Source organism: Chiloscyllium punctatum, chromosome 9 (assembly GCF_047496795.1).
Source record: "Chiloscyllium punctatum isolate Juve2018m chromosome 9, sChiPun1.3, whole genome shotgun sequence".
NCBI lineage: Eukaryota > Metazoa > Chordata > Chondrichthyes > Orectolobiformes > Hemiscylliidae > Chiloscyllium > Chiloscyllium punctatum.
Window position 1 is genome coordinate 109,191,920 of NC_092747.1, and position 25,198 is coordinate 109,217,117.

General features: G+C 42.7%; 1 protein-coding gene across 1 annotated transcript in view; it reads left to right on the forward strand.

The window, feature by feature from the left end:
* farp1 (FERM, RhoGEF (ARHGEF) and pleckstrin domain protein 1 (chondrocyte-derived)) overlaps window positions 1-25,198 on the forward strand; it is a 310,303-nt gene that overhangs the window by 248,393 nt on the left and 36,712 nt on the right. The window contains exons 15-21 of the mRNA XM_072578014.1: window positions 1,161-1,250; window positions 3,828-3,961; window positions 7,760-7,841; window positions 12,499-12,736; window positions 17,113-17,243; window positions 20,163-20,231; window positions 21,712-21,801. Of these exons, the coding sequence (XP_072434115.1) occupies window positions 1,161-1,250; window positions 3,828-3,961; window positions 7,760-7,841; window positions 12,499-12,736; window positions 17,113-17,243; window positions 20,163-20,231; window positions 21,712-21,801 (834 nt within the window). The remainder of the gene's footprint in view (window positions 1-1,160; window positions 1,251-3,827; window positions 3,962-7,759; window positions 7,842-12,498; window positions 12,737-17,112; window positions 17,244-20,162; window positions 20,232-21,711; window positions 21,802-25,198) is intronic.

The following is a 25,198-nucleotide window of genomic DNA, read 5'->3' on the forward strand; positions in this document are numbered from 1 at the left end:
CCTGACCTTCTTAAGATGCAAATTAAAGTGTCACATTTATTTGTCTATGTTAGAGTGAGCTTCCTACGACATTTCTCTTTGACTGTGAGGCCCCACTGGTAATTCTCTAGTCCCTGCTGACAGATCTACAGTCCCATTCACTTGCATTTGTAATATTTATCGTTCTATTTTAGTAGAATGTACACAGAGCAAATATTTCCTCTTGAGGGGGAAGTGCAAAGGTCCAAGCCATCCAATAAGGTAGTCACCAAGAAATCTAAGAGGAAACTCAGAAGGAAATATTTTGCCCAGAGTGGCGAAAATATGGTGCTTACTAGCACAAGGAATGGTTAAAGTGAATTGTGTCCATGTATTTGATGTGAGACTGGACAAACACATGAAGGATAAAGCATAGGGAGTTATGATGATCAAATTGGTTAAGGGAGGAGTCTCATGTAGAATATGAATGCATCATTTAGCCTATCTATGCTATTTTCTATGTCACATCTCTATCAAACCTCTGGATTTATAGTTATCCCACAATCAACATCACAAGAAACAAATAACCTGGCCATTAACTCATTTTTATTTAGATTGGATTACTTACAGTATGGAAACAAGCCCTTCGGCCCAACAAGTCCACATCGACCCTCCGAAGAGCAACCCACCCAGACCCATTCTCCTATATTTATCCCTTCACCTAACACTACGGGCAGTTTAGCATGGCCAATTCACCTAACCTTCACATCTTTAGACTGTGGGAGAAAACTGGAGCACCCAGACAGACACAGGGAGAATGTGCAAACTCCACACAGACAGTTGCCCGAGGTGGGAATTGAACCCAGGTCTCTGGTGCTGTGAGGCAGCAGTGATAACCACTGTGCCACTGTGCTGTGGGAACTCTGAATGCAAATTGCCTTTTAACTTCTTACTAAACAGTGACTCCATTTCAAAAATAATTGGCTGCATTTGGGGTGTTTAGGGGTCATGAAAGCTATGGTCTTTATGTTCCTCATTTTTCATTTTGATTTACATCCTTCCCATGAACTGCTATTCTATGTGCTTATTCTGTCAATGTTTCCTGCTATTTATTCTGGGCAATACTGTATAAGTAAACTGTTGGAAGAAGTCAAATAACAGTTACTGATCTGTTGGATATGTGGTGTTCTGAACTTTTGCAGAGGTTCCCAGCAGACAAAGCTTATTTCATCGCCAAAGAAGTGTCCACTACAGAACGAACCTACCTTAAGGATCTTGAAGTCATCACATCAGTAAGGAGCAACTCTAAACTAACGAAGGAACTAACGCAGTAACTGTGTTTTACAGGAATGTAAAATATTACTGTATCTGTGATAAAGGCTGGGGAAGAGACTTTCTTATATTATTAAGGGTGGAAAGTTCCCTTTGTGCGCTATTTAAAAATCATAATCGCCCTCAATGTTGAGAGGGGAGTTTCACAGGCTGATTTGTTATGTTGCTGGGCTGTCTGAATCTTAGTCAGTTTTTCTGTCTCTGGCATGACTGTTTCTGCTCTGTCTGCCTTTGTGTTTATCTGCAAATGTCTGTGTCTGCCTCCCTGTGTCAGTGTGTGTACTTCTGTGTACATACATACAGTAAGTGTATATCTGTGTACCTGTGTACATGTATATAGGTGTATATCTATGTGTCTGTGTACACATACGTAGGTGTACATCTCTGTGTCTGTGTGTATGTATGCTGATGTATGTATGTTTATCTGGGTACATAAGTGTATATTTGTGTATATATAAGTCTGTGTGTCTGTGTACACATGTAGGTGTGTATCTGTGTGTCTATGTACACATATGTAGGTGTGTATCTGTCTGTGTACATATATATAGGTGTATCTGTATGTCTGTGTACATGTATGTAGGTGTACACCTGTGTGTATGTGTATGTAGGTGTGTGTCTGTGTACGTGTATGTGGGTGTGTGTATTTTTTAAATTCCTGACTGGATTTTGGCATTGCTGACTTGACCAGCCTTTATTGCCCATCCCTAAATGCCCTTGAGAAGCTCATTTCTTAAATCGTGAAGGAATGGTGGTGTAGTTCCATGACAGGATGATGTGTGACTTGGAGGAAAACTTGCAGCTGACGTTGTTCATTCATTTGCTGTCTTGTCCTTCTAAGGGGTAGAGATTGTGGGCTTGGCTAGTGCTGTGAAAGGAGCCTTAGTGAGTTACTGCACTGCCTGTTGTAGAGGGTACACACCGCTGCTACTGAGCATTGGTGCTGGAGCGAGTGAATGTTTATGTTGGTGGATGAGGTGCCAGTCAAATGGACTACTTTGTCCTAGATGGTGTCAAGCTTTTTGAGTGTCATTGGAACTGCAGGCATCTAGAAAAATGGGCAGTATTCCATCACAGTCTGGACTTGTGTCTTATTGATAGTGGACAAGATTTGGAGAAACAGGATGTGAGTAACACCATTTGCATCATTCCAAACTGAGATTTCCACAATGAAGTCACTTGTTTTATTCAACCAGAGGTGTTGTTAATTCTTGGTGCCATAGATGTAATATTCAAAGAAGGTTAACTTGGTAAAGTTGGTTGAATTAAGTTGCTGGTTATTGATATTTGGTTCAGTTCATCTGCAGACACAAGAAAAAGTAAAGAATCTTGGTTAAAAGCAGCATAGCTCCATGAAGTTTAATATTATTATAGTAGGTTTTGTACAAATAATTTTATCCTCCCCACCCCTTCACTGTTTAACCAACTCCTTTAATTCTGACCGAATGTACATTCTCGATTTTAATCACTTCACCATTGGCCTTCTGCTGCCAAAGCCTTGTAATTACATCTTAAAATCTCTCTCTACTTCTTTTCTCCTTTAGGATCTCCTTAAAAGCAATCTGTTTGATTTTTCTTTTGTCTTCTGTCTCCTTTTGACCCCTTCACATGATTTGATCACAAATCTTGTTTCACAACACCTTTGTAAGGTGCTATATAAATGCAGGCTGTTGCATTGCAAATATTGGGTAAGGAGAAACCTTGAGAGAGATCAATTTTCAAAATCATTTTCTCTGATATCTGTTGTTTCTTGGATAAATGTTTAAACCGAATGCAACATTTCTGCCACTAAAGTTAGTCGTTGGAACAAATTGATTTGGTTTCAAAATTGCTTCAAAACAGGAAATTGAATAAAAGGAAAAGATTGCATTATGAATTTTATTACAAATGTTCTTTAAAAAAAGCAAGTAAATTCCATCCTGTAGCCATTAATCTGTCTGAGAGTGACAAGACTCTACAATATAATTGCTTGCATGTCTCATTTTACCATCAAATTCACAATGATTCCATTATCTGTTTAATTTACCTAATAACTTTGGAAATTTAAACATAACAGCCATGAATAAGAACTCAGATTAATCCCTGGCAATGGTTATTCGTGGGATTCAAGCAATTTTGTACAAACTCACACAAGTCACAAGTTAGATCTGAATGAAGAAGGCTCTTTGAGCTTACTCAACCTGGACAATCCACAATGTCTACTTCACCATTTCAGTTCAGCCAAAGTTCACGTGCACAATCCAATCTGTGTGAGGATGGTGGTAAAATGGTAATGTTCCTCGGATTAGACATCTAGATATGCAGGCGAATGCCCTGCGGCATTGGGTTCAAGTTCCACCATGGCTGCTAGTGGAACTTAAGTTCAGTTTTTAAAGATCTCTCTGTTGGCAGAGACTACTTCACATCAGTTGTGAAGAATCTTCTTGATTTTAATGAATGACTGTGTGCATATCGATTGCATGTACCCTTTACTGTTGTTGTGGACCAGTAACCCCAGAATCAATTATTTCCACGGTGTGTTATCATTTTCTCTCCTGCAGTGTTTTCAAAGTGCTGTAGCCAAAGATGATGTCATGCCAGAACCATTGAAGACTTTGCTGTTCTCGAATTTTAATCCACTGTACAAATTCCACACTGGCTTTCTGAAGGAGATTGAGCAGAGACTCGCGCTTTGGTAAGGCCTTTTGCATTTGGTAAAACATATCCTGGATTGCCCTTTTCATCTCCGATGATTATATCCTTAGAGATGAAATTGTTCCATCAAAAATGCCAATATGAGCCGCTAGCAGGATATTTGTTGCTGTTACTTGCTACCAAAGAGTCCAGATTCTGGGAAACCAAGTGTGAGACTATTGCAGTGAGACCGTTCCATTTCATATGCCAAAGGTTTACAATTCAGTGTTGAGAATAACCTAGGGTTGCCCAGGATCTGATTCTGACGAGACGGAACCTGTTACATTTACTGAAGGGTGAGGGATTCACTGGCCTCTGTTTTACCTGGGCCTTCTCTCATCCAGTTGAACTCTTCATTTCTCCTTGAGTCATCCATTGACTTTCCAAACAGTCATCGGCAGATATTATCACTGTCAGCGCTATTACCCCAGATAAACCAAAGAACTGCGGATGTTGGCAATCAGAAACAAGATTGCTGGAAGAACTCAGCAAGTCTTGCAGCATCTGTTGGAGAAAGCAAAGTTAACATTTTAGGTCCAGTGATCCTTCTTCTTCAAAGAAGGGTCACTGGGACTAAAACATTAATTTTGCTTTCTCTCCACAGATGCTGCCAGACCTCTGAGTTTTTCCAGCAATTTCTGACTTTGTTTCACTATTTCCCAGTTGTGTGTGAGAATGTCCAGCGTTCTTATATCTCGTTTGTAGGGGCTCTTTTAATGAAGGTATGGATCCACCCAGTTATAGTCTATCCCACAGCTGCAAAGTAAATGCGGAAGTGTCAGAGCCCAATTTCGTTTTGAACATCAAAAGATAGTAATAAAAAAACCTGAACCTATTTGCCTGGTTATTTCAACATTTTCACACCAGCTGTCAGTACCTTGAGGTTGCAATACCCAGTGAATGATGCACGAACAGTGGGAGGTGCCTGATTTTATTGTGAATGTGGGAACAAAAATCACAAATGATTTGTTGTGATCTGGAATACACTGCCTGAAAGGGCCGTGTAAGTAGATTCAGTAATAACTTTCAAAGAGGAACTAAATTAAAATATAATTGTGGGATACAGACGTTGGAGTGGGCTCATTGGACAACTCTTTCAAAGCGTAGCACGGACCCGGTGGGCTGAATGGCTACCTTCCGTACTCAGATTGGGCAAAATGGGATGTATATGTAAGGCTCCTGTTTGATGTCAACAGATGAGCAGCAGGAGGAATTATGTTTTGAAATATGTTTTTTGACAAAACAGTGCTCCTGCCCCCATCCAATTGAATTCATCTTTAAAGCCAAAGCATACATGACGAGGATATTTTCTGAAAGGTTTTGTTTTAACCCATGAGAGAAATGAAAGGAAAAGAAGTTCTAGTCGACGCAAATTTCATGTAGCTGTTGTTTGTTATTGGCTGTTAATGATTTCACTTCAAGCAAGTTCCACCGCCTGGAGTGACAGTGACTCCCACACAGACAGGGGGATCAGCTCCCACACAGACAGGGGATCAGCTCCCACACAGACAGGGGGGTCAGCTCCCACACAGACAGGGGGATCAGCTCCCACACAGACAGGGGGGTCAGCTCCCACACAGACAGGGGGATCAGCTCCCACACAGACAGGGGATCAACTCCCACACAGACAGGGGATCAACTCCCACACAGACAGGGGATCAGCTCCCACACAGACAGGGGGATCAGCTCCCACACAGACAGGGGATCAACTCCCACACAGACAGGGGGGTCAGCTCCCACACAGACAGGGGATCAACTCCCACACAGACAGGGGATCAACTCCCACACAGACAGGGGGGTCAGCTCCCGCACAGACAGGGGGATCAGCTCCCGCACAGACAGGGGGATCAGCTCCCACACAGACAGGGGATCAACTCCCACACAGACAGGGGGATCAGCTCCCACACAGACAGGGCATCAGCTCCCACACAGACAGGGGGATCAGCTCCCACACAGACAGGGGGGTCAGCTCCCACACAGACAGGGGGGTCAGCTCCCACACAGACAGGGGGATCAGCTCCCACACAGACAGGGGGATCAGCTCCCACACAGACAGGGGGATCAGCTCCCACACAGACAGGGGGGATCAGCTGCCACACAGACAGGGGGATCAGCTCCCACACAGACAGGGGATCAACTCCCACACAGACAGGGGGATCAGCTCCCACACAGACAGGGGATCAGCTCCCACACAGACAGGGGGATCAGCTCCCACACAGACAGGGGGGTCAGCTCCCACACAGACAGGGGGGTCAGCTCCCACACAGACGGGGGGATCAGCTGCCACACATACAGGGGGATCAGCTGCCACACAAACAGGGGGATCAGCTCCCATACAGACAGGGGGATCAGCTCCCACACAGACAGGGGATCAACTCCCACACAGACAGGGGGGTCAGCTCCCACACAGACAGGGGGGTCAGCTCCCGCACAGACAGGGGGATCAGCTCCTGCACAGACAGGGGGACCGGCCCCCACAAAGATAGTGAGATCAAGTCCCACTGCTTGGGACTGAGTGTGGCTCCATTGCCCACATGGATAGTAAGTTGGGGCAGGCAGAGTGATGTCATCAGCAGTGATCAGACAGAGGCACCCCGAGGAAGTGGAAAGCAACTACCTTCTTGTTCTGAAGGCAATCAGGCGGTGCTCAATTAAAAAGGTGTTATATTCCTCTAATTCTCTAGTCAGTATACAGCAGCAGTGTACAAATCAGAAATCATTCACCTATTGTACTCTATGCTACTTTCTCCCCACCCCCACCCTCCTCTCATTTATCTCTCCACTCTGCAGGCACCCTGCCTTTATTCCTAATGAAGGGCTTTTGCCTGAAACATCGATTTTTCTGCTCCTCGGATGCTGCCTGACCTTCTGTGCTTTTCCAGCACCATTCTAATCTAGACTACAAATCAGAAATTTCCACTTAACCTCCCAATTCCCATTATTTGTATTTAGTCGAGAAAGTGTGGTGCTGGAAAAGCACTGCAGGTCAGGCAGCATCCGAGGGGCAATAAATTCAACGTTTCAGGCAAAAGGCCTTCATCAGGATCGTTTGCTTGAAACATCGATTCTCCTGCTCCTCGGAAGCTGCCTGACCTGCTGTGCTTTTCCAGCACCACACTCTTGACTCTCATCTCCAGCATCTGCAGTCCTCACTTTCACCATTATTTGTATATAGTCTTATCTTCAAATAAATAAGCCACTTTATTGTTCGACTAGTGTCCATTGTCCGGCGCATTCATGATGAAGAGAACACAATCTTTCAATTAGGCATTTTTCAGCCATGGAGCTGCAAACATGCTGAAAGTCTGATGTATTAAGATTGAAAAGAGTCGGGGTAGCTCAGCTGTCTGCAACTTTGAGAAGGTGAAGGATACAGATTGAAGGAGATATTAAAGTTTGGGGAGTTAAACAGATGAACAGTCCTAGAACGTTAGGTTGAGAGATGTTCACAGGAATGAAGGGAGAACAAATGGGACTTTTAATGCATAAAAGAGTGAGAAATTTAAAAAATAGACAGAGCAAAAACTGAAAATATTAAACCAGAAGACTGATTATTGGCTGGTTAATGTTGAGAAAACCAATCTATTGTTTTGTACAGAATGCTAGAATTTTATTTACAGTTTTAATATCACAATTTCATGAACAATATTTTGAGCACTGTAGAAGGTAAAACTAGTATTTCATAAAAAGAATTGGGAATTTTTTGAACTTGTGAATAACGTGGATCTTCAAAGTTATAGAAAACATTGTTATTTTATATATATTTCATGACCTTTTTTGTTTCTCTTTGCAATTGCAGGGAAGGAAGGTCAAATGCTCATATCAAAGGTGATTACCAAAGAATTGGAGATGTGATGCTAAAAAATTTGCGGAGTATGAAGGTGAGTGTTTATGCTCGCAACATTAAAAATTGTGTGTACAAACTATTTATAATGTTAAGATGTCAACACTCGAAGTGTGATTCCCTGGCTGGGCATCACTTGATGAACAATCCTGACTGTTATCTACTATTGTAATATCTACAATAATCAATTTAAAAGCTGATAATTAATGCATATTAAGAGTGACATATATTCAGAAGCAGGACCCCGATCTTTGCAAAGAAGCGGAGAATGTTCAAGTGTGGCTGCACTGCCCACATGGACAGCAGGTTACAGGCAGGCGCCCCCAAGGAAGTGGAAAGTCGCCATCTTCTTGTTCTGAAGGCAATCAGGCAGTGTTCAATTAAAAAGGTGTTATTTTCCTCTGATTCTCTAGACAGAATACAGTAGCAGTTGTATAAATCAAAAATGTCCGCTTAACCTCCCAATTACTATTATTTGTGTATAGTCAAGAGAGTGGTGCTGGAAAAGCACAGCAGGTCAGGCAGCATCCGAAGAGCAGGAGAATTGATGTTTCGGGCAAAGGCCCTTCGTCAGGAATGAGGCTGGGAGCCTAGGGCTTGGAGAAATAAATGGGAGGAGGTGGGCCAGGGGGGAAGTAAGCTGAGAGTGTGATAGGTGGATGAAGGTGGAGGGTAATGGTGATCAGTCAGAGGGGAGGGTGGAGTGGAAAGGTGGGAAGGAAGATGGATAGGTGGGACAGGTCATGAGGGTGGTGCTGAGCTGGAAGGTTGGATTTGGGGTATTGGGGGACGGGATATGAGGAAACTGGTGAAATCCACATTGATGCCATGGGTTGGAGGGTCCCCAGTGGAAGGTGAGGCGTTCTTCCTCCAGGCATTGGGTCGTTGGGGAGTGGCAATGGAGGAGTCCCAGGGACTGCATGTCCTTAGCGGAATGGGAAGGGGCTCGGATGCTGCCTGACCTGCTGTGTTTTTCCAGCACCACACTCTCGAATGTTAATACCTCACTGGCCAATGCGTTGCTATGGTGAGAGCAATCAGAGTAGGCTTTAAAATTATCACCTTTTTCATCTGAAGAATTGTTGTGATCATTTCTAATTCGCTGTTGCAGTTGGCCTGTTATAGTGTCATAGAGATATACAGCACGGAAACAGACCCTTCGGTCCAACTCGTCCATGCCGACCAGATGTCCCAACCCAGTCTAGTCCCACCTGCCAGCACCCGGCCCATATCCCTCCAAACCCTTCCTATTCATATACCCATCCAAATGCCTCTTAAATTGTACCAGCCTCCAACACATCCTCTGGCAGCTCATTCCATACACGTACCACCCTCTGTGTGAAAAAGTTGCCCCGTAGGTCTCTTTTATATCTTTCCCCTCTCACCCTAAACCTATATCCTCTAGTTCTGGACTCCCCAACCCCAGGGAAAAGACTTTGCCTATTTACCCTATCCATGCCCCTCATAATTTTGTAAACCTCTATAAGGTCCCCCCACAGCCTCTGACGCTCCAGAGGAAACAGCCCCACCCTGTTCAGCCTCTCCCTATAGCGCAAATCCTTCAACCCTGGCAACATCCTTGTATACCTTTTCTGAACCCTTTCAAGTTTCACAACATCTTTCCGATAGGAAGGCGACCAGAATTGCACATAATATTCCAATAGTGGCCTAACCAACGTCCTATACAGTCGCAACATGATCTTCCAACTCCTGTACTCAATACTCTGACCAATAAAGGAAAGCATACCAAACGCCGCCTTCTCTATCCTATCTACCTGTGACTCCACTTTCAAGGAGCTATGAACCTGCACTCCAAGGTCTCTTTGTTCAGCAACACTCCCTAGGACCTTACCATTAAATGTATAAGTCCTGCTAAGATTTGCTTTCCCAAAATGCAACAACTTGCATTTATCTAAATTAAACTTCTCAGCTCATTGGCCCATCTGGTCAACATCCTGTTGTAATCTGAGGTAACCGTCTTCACTGTCCACTACACCTCCAATTTTGGTGTCATCTGCAAACTTACTAACTGTACCTCTTATGCTCGCATCCAAGTCATTTATGTAAATGACAAAAGGTAGAGGACCTAGCACCGATCCTTGTGGTTCTCCACTGGTCACAGGTTTCCAGTCTGAAAAACAACCCTCCAACATTACCTCCTGTCTTCTACCTTTGAGCCAGTTCTGTATCCAAATGGTGAGTTCTCCTTGTACTCCGTGAGATCAAACCTTGCTAATTAGTCTCTCATGGGGAACCTTGTCGAACGCCTTACTGAAGTCCATATAGATGACATCTACCACTCTGCCTTCATCAATCCTCTTTGTTACTTCCTCAAAAAAACTCAATCAAGTTTGTGAGACATGATTTCCCACACAGAAAGTAATGTTGATTATCCCTAATCAGTCCTTGCCTTTCCAAATACATGTACATCCTGTCCCTCAGGATTCTCTTCAACAACTTGCCCACCACTGACGTCAGGCTCACTGGTCTATAGATCCCTGGCTTGTCCTTACCACCCTTCTTAAACAGTGGCACCACTTTAGCCAACCTCCAGCCTTCTGGAATATCACCTGTGACTATCAATGATACAAATATCTCAGTAAGAGGCCCAGCAATCACTTCTCTAGCTTCCCACAGACTTCTCGGGTACACCTGATCAGGTCCTGGGGATTTATCCACCTTTAACCGTTTCAAGACATCCAGCACTTCCTCCTCTGTAATTTGGACATTTTGCAAGATGTCACCATTTATTTCCCTACAGTCTATATATATCTTCCATATCCTTTTCCACAGTAAATACTGATACAAAGTACTCATTTAGTATCTCCCCCATTTTCTGCGGCTCCACACAAAGGCCACCTTGCTGATTTTTGAGGGGCCCTATTCTCTCCCTAGTTACCCTTTTGTCCTTAATGTATTTGTAAAAACTCTTTGGATTCTCCTTAATTCTATTTGCCAAAGCTATTTCATGTCCCCTTTTTGCCCTCCTGATTTCCCTCTTAAGTATACTCCTACTTCTTTTATACACTTCTAAGGATTCACTCGATCTATCCTGACATATGCTTCCTTCTTTTTCTTAACCAAACCCTCAATTTCTTTAGTTGAACGGAAGACAAAAAGCTTCAGCAACATATTTCTGCATTCTCAATTTCTATACTACCAAGTGACTGTTTAAAATGTTACTGAACTGGGTTTGATTATACATTGATGATAGTGTTTGCTGTGTCGCAGTTTTAGCTCTGTGTCAGAAGGGTTGGGTGTTCACACCTCACTGCAGAAACATGATCAAGCAATCTATGCTGACATTCCCAGTAGAGCACTGAGAGAGTGTTCTCCTGTTGGATATACGATCATTCAGGCGAGAGGTCAAAGTGAAGCCCTGTATGACCACACAGGTTGATGTGTTAGGTCCGACGTTACTATTGGAAGAACATCAGGGGATCTCTCCCCATTGTCTTGGCCAATGTTCATCTCTCAATCAACATTGCTAAAAACAGATTATGATTAATCACCTTGCTGTTTGTGGGGCCTTGCTGCACACACACTGTCTCTTAGTAAAAACAAGGACTGCAGATGCTGGAAACCAGATTCTAGATTAGAGTGGTGCTGGAAAAGCACAGCAGGTCAGGCACCGTCCGAGGAGCAGGAAAATCAACGTTTCAGGCAAAAGCTCCTCGGATGCTGCCTCAACTTCTGTGCTTTTCCAGCGCCACTCTAATCTAGACACAGTGTCTCTTGCGCTTGCTACGTTCCAACAGTGTCTATGTTGTTCATTATGAAGCTTTTCAAATATCTTGCAGTCATGAAATACGCTATATAAATGCAGCATTTTTCTTATTTTTATCATAGACAAGCTGTTGGGTTTCCCGACACCTGGGAAACCCAGAAAGCTGCAATTACACAATTAGAGAAATAGGTCTGGGTGGGATACACTTTGGAGGGTCAGAGTGGACTTGTTGGGCCAAATGGCCTGTTTCCACACTGTAGGGATTCTATTTTATGATACACTGGAAAAGCACATCAAGTCTGAAGCTTTCAGCCTCCTTAACGTAATTAAAATGACAAATATCTCCTGCAGTGGAGTTGGAAGTCCAGCTGAGGGAAGTCTGGAATTCTGCTTCCCAGCACATAGGGAATATTTACCCATAACCTTTTTCCTGCCCCTCACTAGTGCCCAATCCTCCTTGTTTTGGGTAGTCAGTGGAATAGTGGTGATGCCACTGTACAAGTAATCTCAAACCCTGAGCTAATGTTCTCTCAGTTTAGACCCAAATCCCACCTTGGCAGTTTTTGATATTTCAATTTGATAAAAACCTGGAATGAAAAGCTCGCCTAAGGAAGACCATCAGCGATTGTCGATTATCATAAAAGTCACAAATGTTCTTTAGGGAAGGAAATCTGCTGTCTTTACCTGGTCTGGCCTACATGTGACTCCAGACCCACTGAAACGTGGTTGACTCTTAACTGCCTTCTTGAACAACTAGGGACAGACAATAAATGCTGGCCTAGCCAGCAATGCCCACACGCCATGAATGAATAATGAAAATAAAATCCGAGGTTCCCCCCGAGTCGTGGAACTGTGAGCACTGGGAGGGGAGTTTTTTCCAGTGCAGGAAACCGAGCCATCCATGATGACAGAGGGCTACTTATTGCAGTTTTCCATAACATACTTTGTTCATTTCCTATCTTTGCAGCAATTTTCAGTCCATCTGCAGAAGCACGGGGAGATTCTGATGGAGCTAGAAAAAGCTATTCGCAACTCCAGGAGGCTGGAAGCAGTGTGCCGGGAGTTTGAGCAACAGAAAGTCTGCTACCTTCCCCTCAACATATTTTTCCTGAGGCCCCTGCACCGGCTGATGCATTACAAGCAGATCCTGGAGAGGCTGTGCAAACACTACCCGCCCACTCACGTGGATTTCCGAGATTCACGAGGTACGGACGGGAATCCGAGCACACAATGGTTCGCAGCACATACAATGATTCTTAGACTGTGGCACACTGCTAAAGCAATCCAGAGGGACCCCTCCGCACACACGCACACCACTCGATTCCTGGAGTCCTGCACCTTCAGTTCCATGAAGTGGCCATCCAATTTTGTTTTGAAATCGTTGATTATCTCTGAACCTTTTGGGATTGAATCCCAGTTCATTAGCATTCATTACATCCAAAGCTTCTTCCTCTTGTCCCCCCTGTACTGCACGGGAACAGGCCCTTCGGCCCACCTTGTCTGTGCCGACCATGATGCCATTGGAAATCAATCCCATCTGCTGCACATGGTCTGTATCCCTCTGTTCTGTGCCTTTCATGTGACTGTCTAAATGCCTCTTAAACTTTGCTAATGTATCTGCTTCTACCACCCCCCTTGGCTGCATGTTACAGTCACCTACTATTATGTGTGTAAAACAAAACTGTTGCCCCTCAAACTCCAAGGCTCTGGCAAAAACAATCCAAGTTTATCCAACCTCTCCTCATAGCTAATATATTCCAATCGAGGCAACATCCTGGTAAGCCTCTTTTGCATCCTCGCCAAAGCCTCCAAATCTTTCCCATTGTGTAGTGACCAGAACGGCACACAGTACTTCAAATGTGGCATAACTCAAGTTTTATACAGTTGCAATGTAACTTGCCAACTTTTCTACTCAGTGCCCTGATTGATGTAGGTAAGCATGCTATGCCTTCATTACTATCTTAGTTACTGTGTTACCATTTTTAGGGAACCATGGACTCGCACCCTAAAATCCCTCTGTATACCAATGCTCCTAAGGGTCTGCCATTTACTTTATACTGGCCTCTTGCATTTGACTCTGAAAACTCACCACCTTACACTTGTCTAGATTAAATTCCACCTGCTATTTCTCCGCCCAACTTTCCAAGTGATCTAAATCCTGCTGTGTCATTTGACACCCTTCCTCACTATCCACAACTCCGCCAATTTATGTGTCATCTGGAAACTTACAAATCAGACCACCTAAATTTTCATCCAAATCGTTTATATAAATTACGAGCAACACAGGTCTCAAAACGGATCCATATGAACAAAGGAACAACATTGGCTATTGTCTAGTCTTTTGGGATTGCCTGTGGCCAAAGAAGATACAATGATCTCTGTCATGACCACAGCAATCTCCTCCATTGCCTTTTTCAGTATCCTGGGATAGGTCCCATCAGGCCCTAGGAACCTTAAGGTTTTTCAAGATACAAAACACCACCACCTTCTTAATAACGACATGGCCTAGAATATCAACTTGCCCCTCCCTAATCTTATCATCATCCATGTCCTTCTGCACAGTGAATACTGACATGAAGAACTTATAAAGGACCTCAGCCACATCCTCTAGCTCCAAGCACAAAATCCCTCCTCTGTCCTTGAGTGGGCCTACTCTTTCCCTAGCTACACTCTTGTTCCTAATATACATATAAAATGCTGTGGGATTCTCCTTAATCCTACTTGTCAAGGATATTTCATGGTCCCCTTTAGCCCTCCTCATTCCTTGTTTTCGCAACTCAGAGAAGCTTCACTCAGTTGATTCATGGATTTTCAATGAGGTCACAGTCATAGAGATGTACAACATGGAAACAGGCCCTTCGGTCCAACACATCAATGCCAACCAGATATCCTAGCCTAATCTAGTCCCATTTGCCAGTGCTTGGCCCATATCTCTTTCAAATCTTCCTATCCATATGTGAGTAGCTTGTGGAAAGGTTAGACCGGTTGTGTCCATTAAAGTGTAGAAGAATGGAGATGATCTGATTGAAATGAGAAGATTTTAAGGGGATTTCACAGAGTAGATGCTAATTAATGATTCTCTTTGGGGCAGGAGTGAGAACTAGTGGAAGTAGTTTAAAATTAAGGAGTCCGCCAGTTATGAGGGAGATGAGAATTGTTTTTTCTTGCAACGTCGTACACCTGTGGCGTTCTGCTCTGCAGAGGATGGTGGAGGAATTGAATATTTTTGAGGTAGATTCTTGACCAACAAGGGACGCTGATCATCAGGGCTAGGCAGGACAGTGGAGCTGAAGTCAATAAGCTCAACCATGAGCTTATTGAATGACCTCCACCTAATTCAAATGTTAACCCAGTCTCATTTTAATTACAGTTATGGCCAGATTGGCAGCGAGACAGGGTGCTTTCAAGATGAACATGCACTTTGAAAGGTTTGTCTTGATACAACCAGTGATGGGGTCAGTCTGATGCTGTACAACAGGGAAGGAAGGATTAATGCAGAGAGATAAGTCATCCTTGGTTAAATTGGGAATCTGGCTTCAAATCAGCAATCATGCTGACAGCTTGAATTATTTAGAAGCGAATGCTGATTATCCAGAGCTGGGTGATTAATTTTACAAGAACAGAATAATTATAGTGAGCGCAGCATCATTATTCAGAATAAGCAGAGAGAAGTGAATTTAATCCACTGACATCACATGGTGGAGCTGGGGATATGATGCAGAGGTTGAATTTAATGATGCTGCCCGTTTATTACTATACACAGGGGAAGCTCTGTGGAAAACAGCAGAATTTTGAGGCCTGATAAATTGTAAGTCAACAATTAGTTTGTTTAGAAGTGTCTAAATAGCAGTGGATGTGATATAATTATCAAGCTTCACAGCACATTCTCAACAAATCGGTTCAAATAAATCCGAGAACCTGTTTAAGAATCATGGTGTAGAATTTCCCAATTATACAAAAAATATGCTGGAAATGGCACGGGTGTGATTCAATCTAAATTATTCATTAAAATAAATCTGCATATTACAAATATAAAACCTTCCAAAGACCAGTCCATTTGGGCAGCAGAATAAAATATAATTCTTTCCATTAAGGACTTTACTTGGTGCATTTGAGAGTGGGAATAGTTTTATTAATACAGCTTGAAATGGGTTGTATTTCCAAAAATAAAATAGTTTCAGTCAGTCAATTGATTTAAAATCACTGAAAATAACTTTAACCACTGTACTGAGCCATTTAATACTCTTATTGGTGTACACAAAATGATTTTTGATGTAACTGAATCATTGCTAGCCTACTTCACTGAGCTTAATTTCATGGTGTTGCCCCTCCCTATCTCTGTAATCTCCATCAGCTCTGCACCTCTCCAGTTGTGACTTTTTATGAATCCCCAGTTGTTATTGTTCACCTGTGGCAGCCATGCTGTCAGCTACCAAGATCCTATGCTCTGTTACTCTCACTACTGCTGTACCCCTCTCTCCTACTTTAAGTCAACGATCCTTAATGCTAAAGGCTGTAATTGTATTTGTATGGTAAGAGACAAGAATCTTAACAGTGTAAGAACAATCATTACCTCTCAACAATGAATAAATTATCAAGTATTATCCCTGTTCACTCTTGGTGCTGGGTATGAGGAACAACTCATGTGACCTGCTGCAAGGTCACACAAAACTGGCAAACACACTTGTCGATGGTCAAGAAATACAGTATAGATATATGAATTTTTTAAAAATTAGACTGTTTCTCCTGGATCAAGTTAGAAAGATTGATGCTGCAAAGAGCAAAAAGCCTGCCTTTTAACACCTCAGAATGCTGAATTTTTTTTTTGCGTCAAAGATATAAGCAGTGGCCCATTGGGTCGTGGTTAATGTGAAAGGAGCAAATGTCTATTATCTTGAAGAGAATAATCACTGATTGGTAAAGGACCTGAGCGTTTTTGAGAAAGATTCTGTGGACACTTTTCACGTTGGCACTCACACGTTGCAAGAAAGCCATAATTTGAGAGGGGGCAGCAGTCTTAAAAATAGTACTAAGAACCTATTTGTAATTGGGCTTGCATTGTGCCTCACTTGTGTTTACTAGAAGCTGCGTGTTTTCATGCACAGGAACATAACCCCTGCAGGAAAAAAAAATGCATCTTTGTTGAATTGACCAGAAGAGTTCCCTGGTGTTTTCGCCATGGTTACACCTTAATCAATCAGAGTTGACTTGCCAAACAATCTGCAGCTTTTTCTCTTGCAGCATACATTGGTGCTTCCTTTGAAATTTGACATTCTTGTCTCCATCCTGATGAGTGAAAGACAAAAAGATTCAACAGAAAAATCATCAAGATTAGGAGTTCTTCCTTGTGTCCAGGCAAAAATATTCCTCAACCAACATTACAAAAACATATCGTCAGGTCACTGTCATGTTGCTATTTATGGAAACTTGCTGTGCGCCATTTAAATTTTGTATTTTATACTTTACAGTAGTGACTACACTGCAGTAGCACTTCACGGGCTGTCAAGCAGGTTTGGATTGATATTGAGGTTAATGTAAGGTGCTACAGAAATGCAAGTCTTTCTTCTTCTTTCCCTTCTAGCTGCATTAGCAGAAGTAGCAGAAATGGTAGCTCAACTCCATGGTACAATGATCAAAATGGAGAACTTTCAGAAGCTTGTTGAATTGAAGCGGGACTTGATTGGGATTGACAATCTGGTTATTCCTGGCAGGGTACGTTCTCATTTATTAAATTGCCTTTTTTTAAAAAAATGTGTTGTTTAAAATATCATTGCAACACTTATCAAATTTCTCTCTCCATCAACTGAAGGTATTGATTCACCCTGATCTACCACTCTCCTAGCACTTTCCAAGACTTTGCCTAAATGTTTGTCTGTTAAGATCAAACTTAATCACGGAGCATCAGTGGATGAGACCAAAGCCCTGGGCTACCCGTGAGGGAAAAAACCTCAAAATGGCGATGAGTTAAATTATGAGGACATGATGCACATACCAGTTTTCGAGATGTAATTGAGATACTAAAAGAATTGATAGAAAGAAACTATTTCCTCAGCTGGAGGGAATCCAAAACAAAGAGGGAAGATTAGAACCAGGGGCTATTCAGTGTGACGTCAGGGAGCACTTCCTCACAGCCAGGTGAATGGAGAGCTGGAACTTTCCCCCATCAAAAAGGTGCTGGTGCTGGTGCTGGGAGCTAATCGGAAATGTCATAATTGAAATGGACAGATTCTATTGGTTCAGGCAGATGTGGAACCAAAGTGGGTGGATGGAATTAGGATGCAGGTCAGCCAGGACTGAATTGAATGATGGAACAGATTCAATGGGCTGAATTCAATGGGCTCCTATTCCTCAGGGGAAAACTCGGAAACAAAGAAAGACGGGTTGGTTGAGGGTTGTCACAAGGGGACTGGGGGTAGGGAGAGAGATTGTTGGTAGGGATTTGGGGGGCCAAGTTCAAGAGGCCAGGGCAGAGGGTTAAAGGAGGCAAGGTGACCTTGGAGAACTGACGAACCCAGGGGGATCCCCAACAGCAATTCTTCCTATGCCCATTGTCTGACTGCAGTCAATGCAATTAAACCTGCCAGGCTACTTACGTGGCAAGGACCACCTCCTGTCATCAGTAAAGTAACAGTGGCAGAGGGATGAGCAAGGTTGGTTAGGCTGTATGACACTCTCACTGCCCTCTGGACAGATTAGGGCTGGGAAGCTATGTGACAGAAATCCATCTGGTGGACTCCAACAGCAGTAGAGTGTGTTATGCAGACTGTGGTGTGGTTAGGTGTCAAACTCTGTTTGGTTCCTCTCAGTGAGATGAATGTTGCTGCAATGAGACACAGGTTTCTGAAGATTCAGCCACAATATTCAATCTGACATTGGGCACTATAGAAATGCAAATTCATGTTGTCATCCCCAAACGATGCTTAATGTTTGGTAACATGACCCACTATAAAACCTAGGCATAGCAAAATGAAGAAGCAAATGCCATTCATTCAATTGTAGCATTTTGTGTCACAGGTGAAGAATTTTCATTTAGATTTTCAGCCCTTTCACTGTGGCTTTCCTGATCAGTTTCAATAAATTGGGCTGGTGTACTCTGTGTAAATCCAGACTACGCTGTCAACTGTGACTGACTGTACAAACTTTAGGATTGGCGTACAGAAGTATGGAAGTTAGTTTTTGTTTATTCATTCATGGAATGTGGGTGCCATTTATTAGCCATTCCTAATTGGCCAGAGAGCAGTTAGAAGTCATATAGTCATACAGCGTGGATCCAGCCCCTTTGGTCCAAACCAGTCCACACTGACTATGTTCCCAAATTAAACTAGTCTTACCACCCTGCGCTTGGCTCTTATCCCTCCAAACCTTTCCTATTCAAGTCAACCAGGTTGGTGGAGTCACATGGAGGTCAGACCAGGGTGGCAGTTTCCTTCCCTGAAGGACATTAGGGAACCAGATGAGGTTTTCAGACAATTAACAATAACAAACACTTGACTCTTAAGTACAGATTTTTGAATTGAAATTCTACTCTGGCAAGATTCGAACTGGGTCCCCAGAACATAACCTGAGTGTTTGGATTAATAGTCTCGGAACTGTACCATTGGGCCATCGCGTAATTAGTTAGCTAAGCGTAGATTACATCTTTCATGGAAATGTCTTTAGTTTCACTAGTGAGCCCCTCAGCATTCAGTAGGGAAAAGAAAATGGCCAGCGTGTCACCAGAGAGCAGGGAATACAACAATCAGGAGAGAATGAACAGGCTAAGGCTGCTTCATACTCTGTATAGGAGGAGGCTGAGGAGATAACTTGCTAAGCTTCCTTAATGTCATGGAAGTTTTTAACAAAGTGAGTTAGAAAGGTGTTTCCACTTGTTACTGAATCCAAAATAAGAGGTCAGAAATAAAAGAGAGTCATGAATAAGGCAAGCAACATCTTTAACTTTATGAAATATTCCAAAGGTGCAAAGTATAATGTTGGGAGGCCATTGAGGAAAGTATTGAAACATTCAAGAGAAGAGGTAACAAAGGAACTATTTTAGCAACAGCGAAACAAGGATGAGTGGTGTTACAGAGATGGAGCAAATGTTTAGGAATTAAAAATGCTGTGTGTTAAACGTGCTACTTATATGCAAGTTGCTGTAACAAACTGTGACAAAACAAAGACCGAGCAGGAGTAGAGAGAGGTGGTGGTTAATATTTTTGACATATCTCTGAACAATGAAGAGAAGACACAATTTGTCACTTTTATAAGAGTTTTAAAATATCTTTCCAATCATAAAGCATGATCACATGGTCACAGTTTGGCTTCTTGGAATTTTTGTGGCTTATTGTTTACATTTTTCAGACTCCTCACCCAGGCTTGATTTAAACAATGAAGTGAGTATAGATCTGTTCCCAGGATCTCATAATTGAATACTACCCCGGTGAGGTAGGGCTGAGTATAATCAATGTGCACTGACCTGTTTTCAGTTTGCTGTCTCTGAGGGGGGAGTGTGTGGGTGAGAACCGGGAGAGATCTAAGGACAGATGAGATTAGGAGCCACCTCTTTCATTCCACATTTGTTCATGCCTTTCTGTTTGCTTTTATCTACTATAACTTATTCGATGATATTTATTCTCTCTGTGTTTGATAAAGGAGTTCATTAGACAAGGATGTCTCAGCAAATTATCTGCAAAGGGATTGCAGCAGCGAATGTTCTTCTTGGTAAGTGATTCAGCATTATTTGTGATTACATTATCTGCTGGACTCATTAAAACTGCAATGAAATTATGGACATTCGGTTTTTTTTAGCAGATCCTTTGATTCTTCACCGTGCTCGCGAATGAGGAAAAGTCAGAGGTGGCATCTTTTGAATGAGATGTTGAACAAAGGCCCCATCAGCTTTCTCAAGCAGATGTAGAAAATCTCACAGCTACAGTTTCATACAGGAGCAGACTTCTAGCTAATATTTAGCCCTCATCCAACACCATTTCAATTATCTGGTCATTACCACACTTCTGTTTGTGGGAGCTTCCTCTGTTCAAATTGCCTGTTTTGTTTCCAACATTACCACATTGATGACAGTTCAGGTTTAATTTTCTGGCTGTAAGGTCCTCTCGGACATCCTGAGATCATGAAAGAAAGTCTTACAGTTATACAGCAGGTTACAGGACACATGACATCTCAGAGTGTTTTACTGCTAGCAATTTAGTACATTTTGAAGTGTAGTCAAACACAGCAGCTAATTTACACACAAACAGCAAATGTAATAATAATCAAATAATCTGCTTTGAGTTCTGCTAATTGAGGCATGACTATCCCAGATCTAACCCTCCGAGTCACATCTATCTTCTTTCCCACCTATCCGCTCCACACTTTCTACCAACCTATCACCATCACCTCCTACCTTCACCCATCTACCTTGCATCTAGCCCCACCCCTCCCATTTATCTCTCAGCTCCTCCCCGCCGTCCTGAAGCGATGAAACATTGACTCTCCTGCTCCTCAGATGCTGCCTGATCTGCTGTGCTTTTTCTAGCACCACACTTTATCAACTCCAACTCTCCAGCATCTGCAGTCCTCACTTTCTCCTAGGTATGAATATTGCCCAGGACACCAGGGATAACATCTCTGCAAAATAATGTTACAAGATAGGAGCAAATTACTACAGATGCTGAAATCTACTGAAAACAAAAAATGCTGGAGATTGCAGTGGGTCAGGCAGCATCCATGGAGAGAGAGCAAACCAATGTTTGAGCCCAGATGACTCCCCATCAGAGTCCTGACCCGCTGTGATTTCCAACATTATTTTGTTTTCAGTAATGTTGTGGGATCTTTTGTGCTCATTTGAGAGGGCAGATGGGGCTTAATGTCACATTTAAAAACCGAAGCACTGGACAGGACAAATTAAACCCTGCTGAACATATTGATATTAAACTTCACCCAATAAAAAAAACCTTGCACTTACATAGTGACAGCAGTATCTCAGTACTGCCTTGACGTTTCAGCTCAAGTCCTGATATATGTCTTGAACTTTGTGACTCAGAGCCTCATGCGCTATCCACTGAGCCACTACTGTCACTCTGTGAGCTGCTTTTGATATAAAGTTTAAAATCAATGTGTTGCAGAGAATTGACTTTTCAAATGAAATACTTGCTGTTCATTAAGAAAGTGTTCTTTTTTCCTCCTCCCCACAATGCTACAGTTCAATGATATTCTCTTGTACACAAGTAGAGGACTAACTGCATCCAATCAGTTCAAAGTTCATGGACAGATTCCACTGTACGGTATGACTGTAAGTATTGCATTTTATATCAATTGAAGAATAATCTGATGACACTGCATTACAAAGTGACCCTTATATTTAATTCCTGTAATTGTAGCTTATAAGTTCATCCAGAGAATAAAACAACCTGATTTCTCTGCCTCAAGTAGCAGGGTTTTGCATTTACTCATTGTGTAAGTCAACACCTTCCCAACCCTGTACAGCCACAGCATGCTATGTTTGCGTTAGTAGTCAACCTCGACACTTTTCCCCACAAATGCACGTTTAATTTGCTAGTATCTTAGAAATGGGTCTAGGTGATAGAGCAGGCAACATGTCATGTTGCACCAATATATGGGAGTTTAAAGCTTGCCTACACTTTGCAGTAGTAGCACACAAGATTTTAGAATGGCCATGGACCATACTTGCAGCATATAAGTTAGTCTCTGATTGTTTGAGGCTGTACGTGTCCACTTATACAGGGACATCTACAGTAGCTGAACCAAAGAAATTTCAAAAGCCCTGATTTTCATTGCTGGACCATTGGTGGCTGTATCTTCAGTTGTCTGAGCCCTACGTTCAGGAATTCCCACTGGAAACTTCACCATTAAGATGCTCCTTAAATCCTACACCTTTGGCCAAGTTAATATCTCTTAACATAGAATACTGCAAGTCCGGAAATCAGAAATAAAAGCAGAAAACGCTGGAAAAACTCGGGATCTGTGGAAAGAAATATAGAGTTAACATTTCAAGTCCAGAGATGCATTATGGTACCAGTGTTCCAAAGAAGAGTCACATTGGAATTGAAATGTTAATTTTGTTTCTATTTCTCTTTCTAGTTGGAAAGATGTTGTGAAACTTGAAAGGGTTCAAAGATTTACAAGGATGTTGCCAGGGTTGGAGGATTTGAGCTACAGGGAGAGGCTGAATAGGCTGGGGCTGTTTTCCCAGGAGCGTTAGAGGCTGAGGGGTGACCTTTTTTAGATGTATAAAATCATGACAGGTATGGATAGGATAAATAGACAACGTCATTTTCCCTGGGGTGAGGGATTCCAGAACTACAGGCTTAGGGTGAGAGGGGAAAAATTTAAAATGGACCTCGGGGGCAAATATTCATGCAGAGGGTGGTGTGTGAATGAATAGGAAGGGTTTAGAGGAATATGGGCCAAGTGCTGGCAATGGGACTCGATTAGGGTAGGATATCTTGTCGGCATGGTCGAGTTTGACCGAAGAGTCTGTTTTCATGCTGTATAACTCTATCTATCAATCTATCCATCTTCACAAATGCTACCAGACCGTCTGAGTTTCTCCAGCAATCTCTGTCTTTGATTCCAATATCTCCTTATGTGACTCTGTGTCAAATGTTTGATCAAGCCCTCCTGTGAAAAGCCTGGGGATGCTTTATGGTGTCAAAGGTTCTATATAAATAAAAGTTGTTGCATTTAAAAAAAATATAATTTTATCGGATAAGGGTGTCACTAGGACAACATTTGTTGTCCATAAGATAGAATAAGGCCATTTGGCACATCGAGTCTGCTACACCATTCTAAATGGCTGATATGTTTCCCAACCCCATTCTCCTGTCTTCTCCTGTAACGTTTGATCCCTTCCTAATAAAGAACCTATCTATCTCTGTCTTAAATACACTGAATGATTTGGCCTCCATAGCCTTCTGCGGCAATGAGTTCTACAGATTCACCACCCTCTGGCTGAAGAAATTCTTCCTCATTTCAGTTCTAAAGGATCGTCCCTTCACTCTGAGGCTGTGCCCTTGGGTCCTACGCTCTCCTACTAGTGGAAACATTTTCTCCACGCCCACTCTGTCTAGACCTCTCGTATTCTGTAAGGTTCAATGAGATCCCTCCTCATCCTTCTAAACTCCATCAAGTACAGACCCAGAGTCCTCACCCCCACACCCACTCCTCATAAGACAAATCCTTCATCCCTGAGATAATTCTTGTAAACCTCGTTAGACCCCCTCTAACATCAGCTCATCCTTTCTTAGATATGGGGCCCAAAACTGCTCACAATATTCTAAATGCAATCTGACAAGAGCCTTATATAGCATTGGCAGTACACCTCTACTTTTGTATTCTGGCCCTCTGGAAATAAATGCTTATGTTGCACTTGCCTCCCTAACTGCCAATTGAACCTGCATATTAATTTTAAGAGAATCCTGAACTAGGCCTCAGGTACCTTTGTGCCTCAGATTTCTGAAGCCTTTCCCCATTCAGAAAATAGTCTATATCTCTATACTTCCTACAAAAGTGCATACTATTGCAATTTCTCACTTTGTATTCTATCTGCCACTCCTTTGCCCACTCTTCGAACCTGTCCAAGTCCTTCTGCAGCCTCCCAGCTTTATCAATATTAATTTGCCCTTCCACCTATCTTGCTGTCATCAGCAAACTTAGAAACAACGCCCTCAGTTGCTTCAACCAGATATTTAACGCATAATGTGAATATTCCTGGCATCAACACTGACCCCTGTAGAACTTCAGTAGTCACGAGTTGCCTCATCCTCCCCTTAGTATGTTTCTTCTTCCTTGGGACTAATGTCTGCTGTACCTCTTAAATTACTTCCAGAAACTCCTGTCATTATTGCTTAACCATCTTCCCTGTTAGGCTCCCCTTCCAACCAACTCTGGCCAGCTCCTCTCTCATGTCGATGTAATTACCTTTCCTCAATTGTAATACCATTACATCTTCTCCCTCTCAAATCTCAGAGTGAATTCTATCATACTTTGGTTTCTGTCCCCTCAGGGTTCCTTCACCTTAAGCTCCTCAAATCTGCCTCATTACACATCACCAGTGGACTCAACCACAAGCTGCTCCAAAAAATATATCGTCTTGTAGATAATCCACAAATTACTTTTCTATGGATTCGCTACCAACCTGATTATCCCATTCCACCTGTACATTGAAGTCCCTACAATTATTGTCATAGTTTCTTTCTTACATGCCTTTTCTGTCTCTTGATTTATTTTCTACCCCACATCCCAACTAGTGCTAGGAGACTTGTACATAACACCATTTAGGATCTTTTAACCTTTGTGGTTCCTCAACTCTACCCATTCAGATTCAGAGCTCTCTGACTCAATATTAATTAGATTAGATTACTTACAGTGTGGAAACAGGCCCTTCGGCCCAACAAGTCCACACCACCCCGCCGAAGCGTACCCACCCATACCCCTACATCTACATCAACATCAACCCCTTACCTAACACTACCGGCAATTTAGCATGGCCAATTCACCTGACCTGCACATCTTTGGAGTGTGGGAGGAAACCGGAGCACCCGGAGGAAACCCACGCAGACACGGGGAGAATGTGCAAACTCCACACAGTCAGTCGCCTGAGGCGGGAATTGAACCCGGGTCTCCGGCGCTGTGAGGCAGTAGTGCTAACCACTGTGCCACGGTGCCGC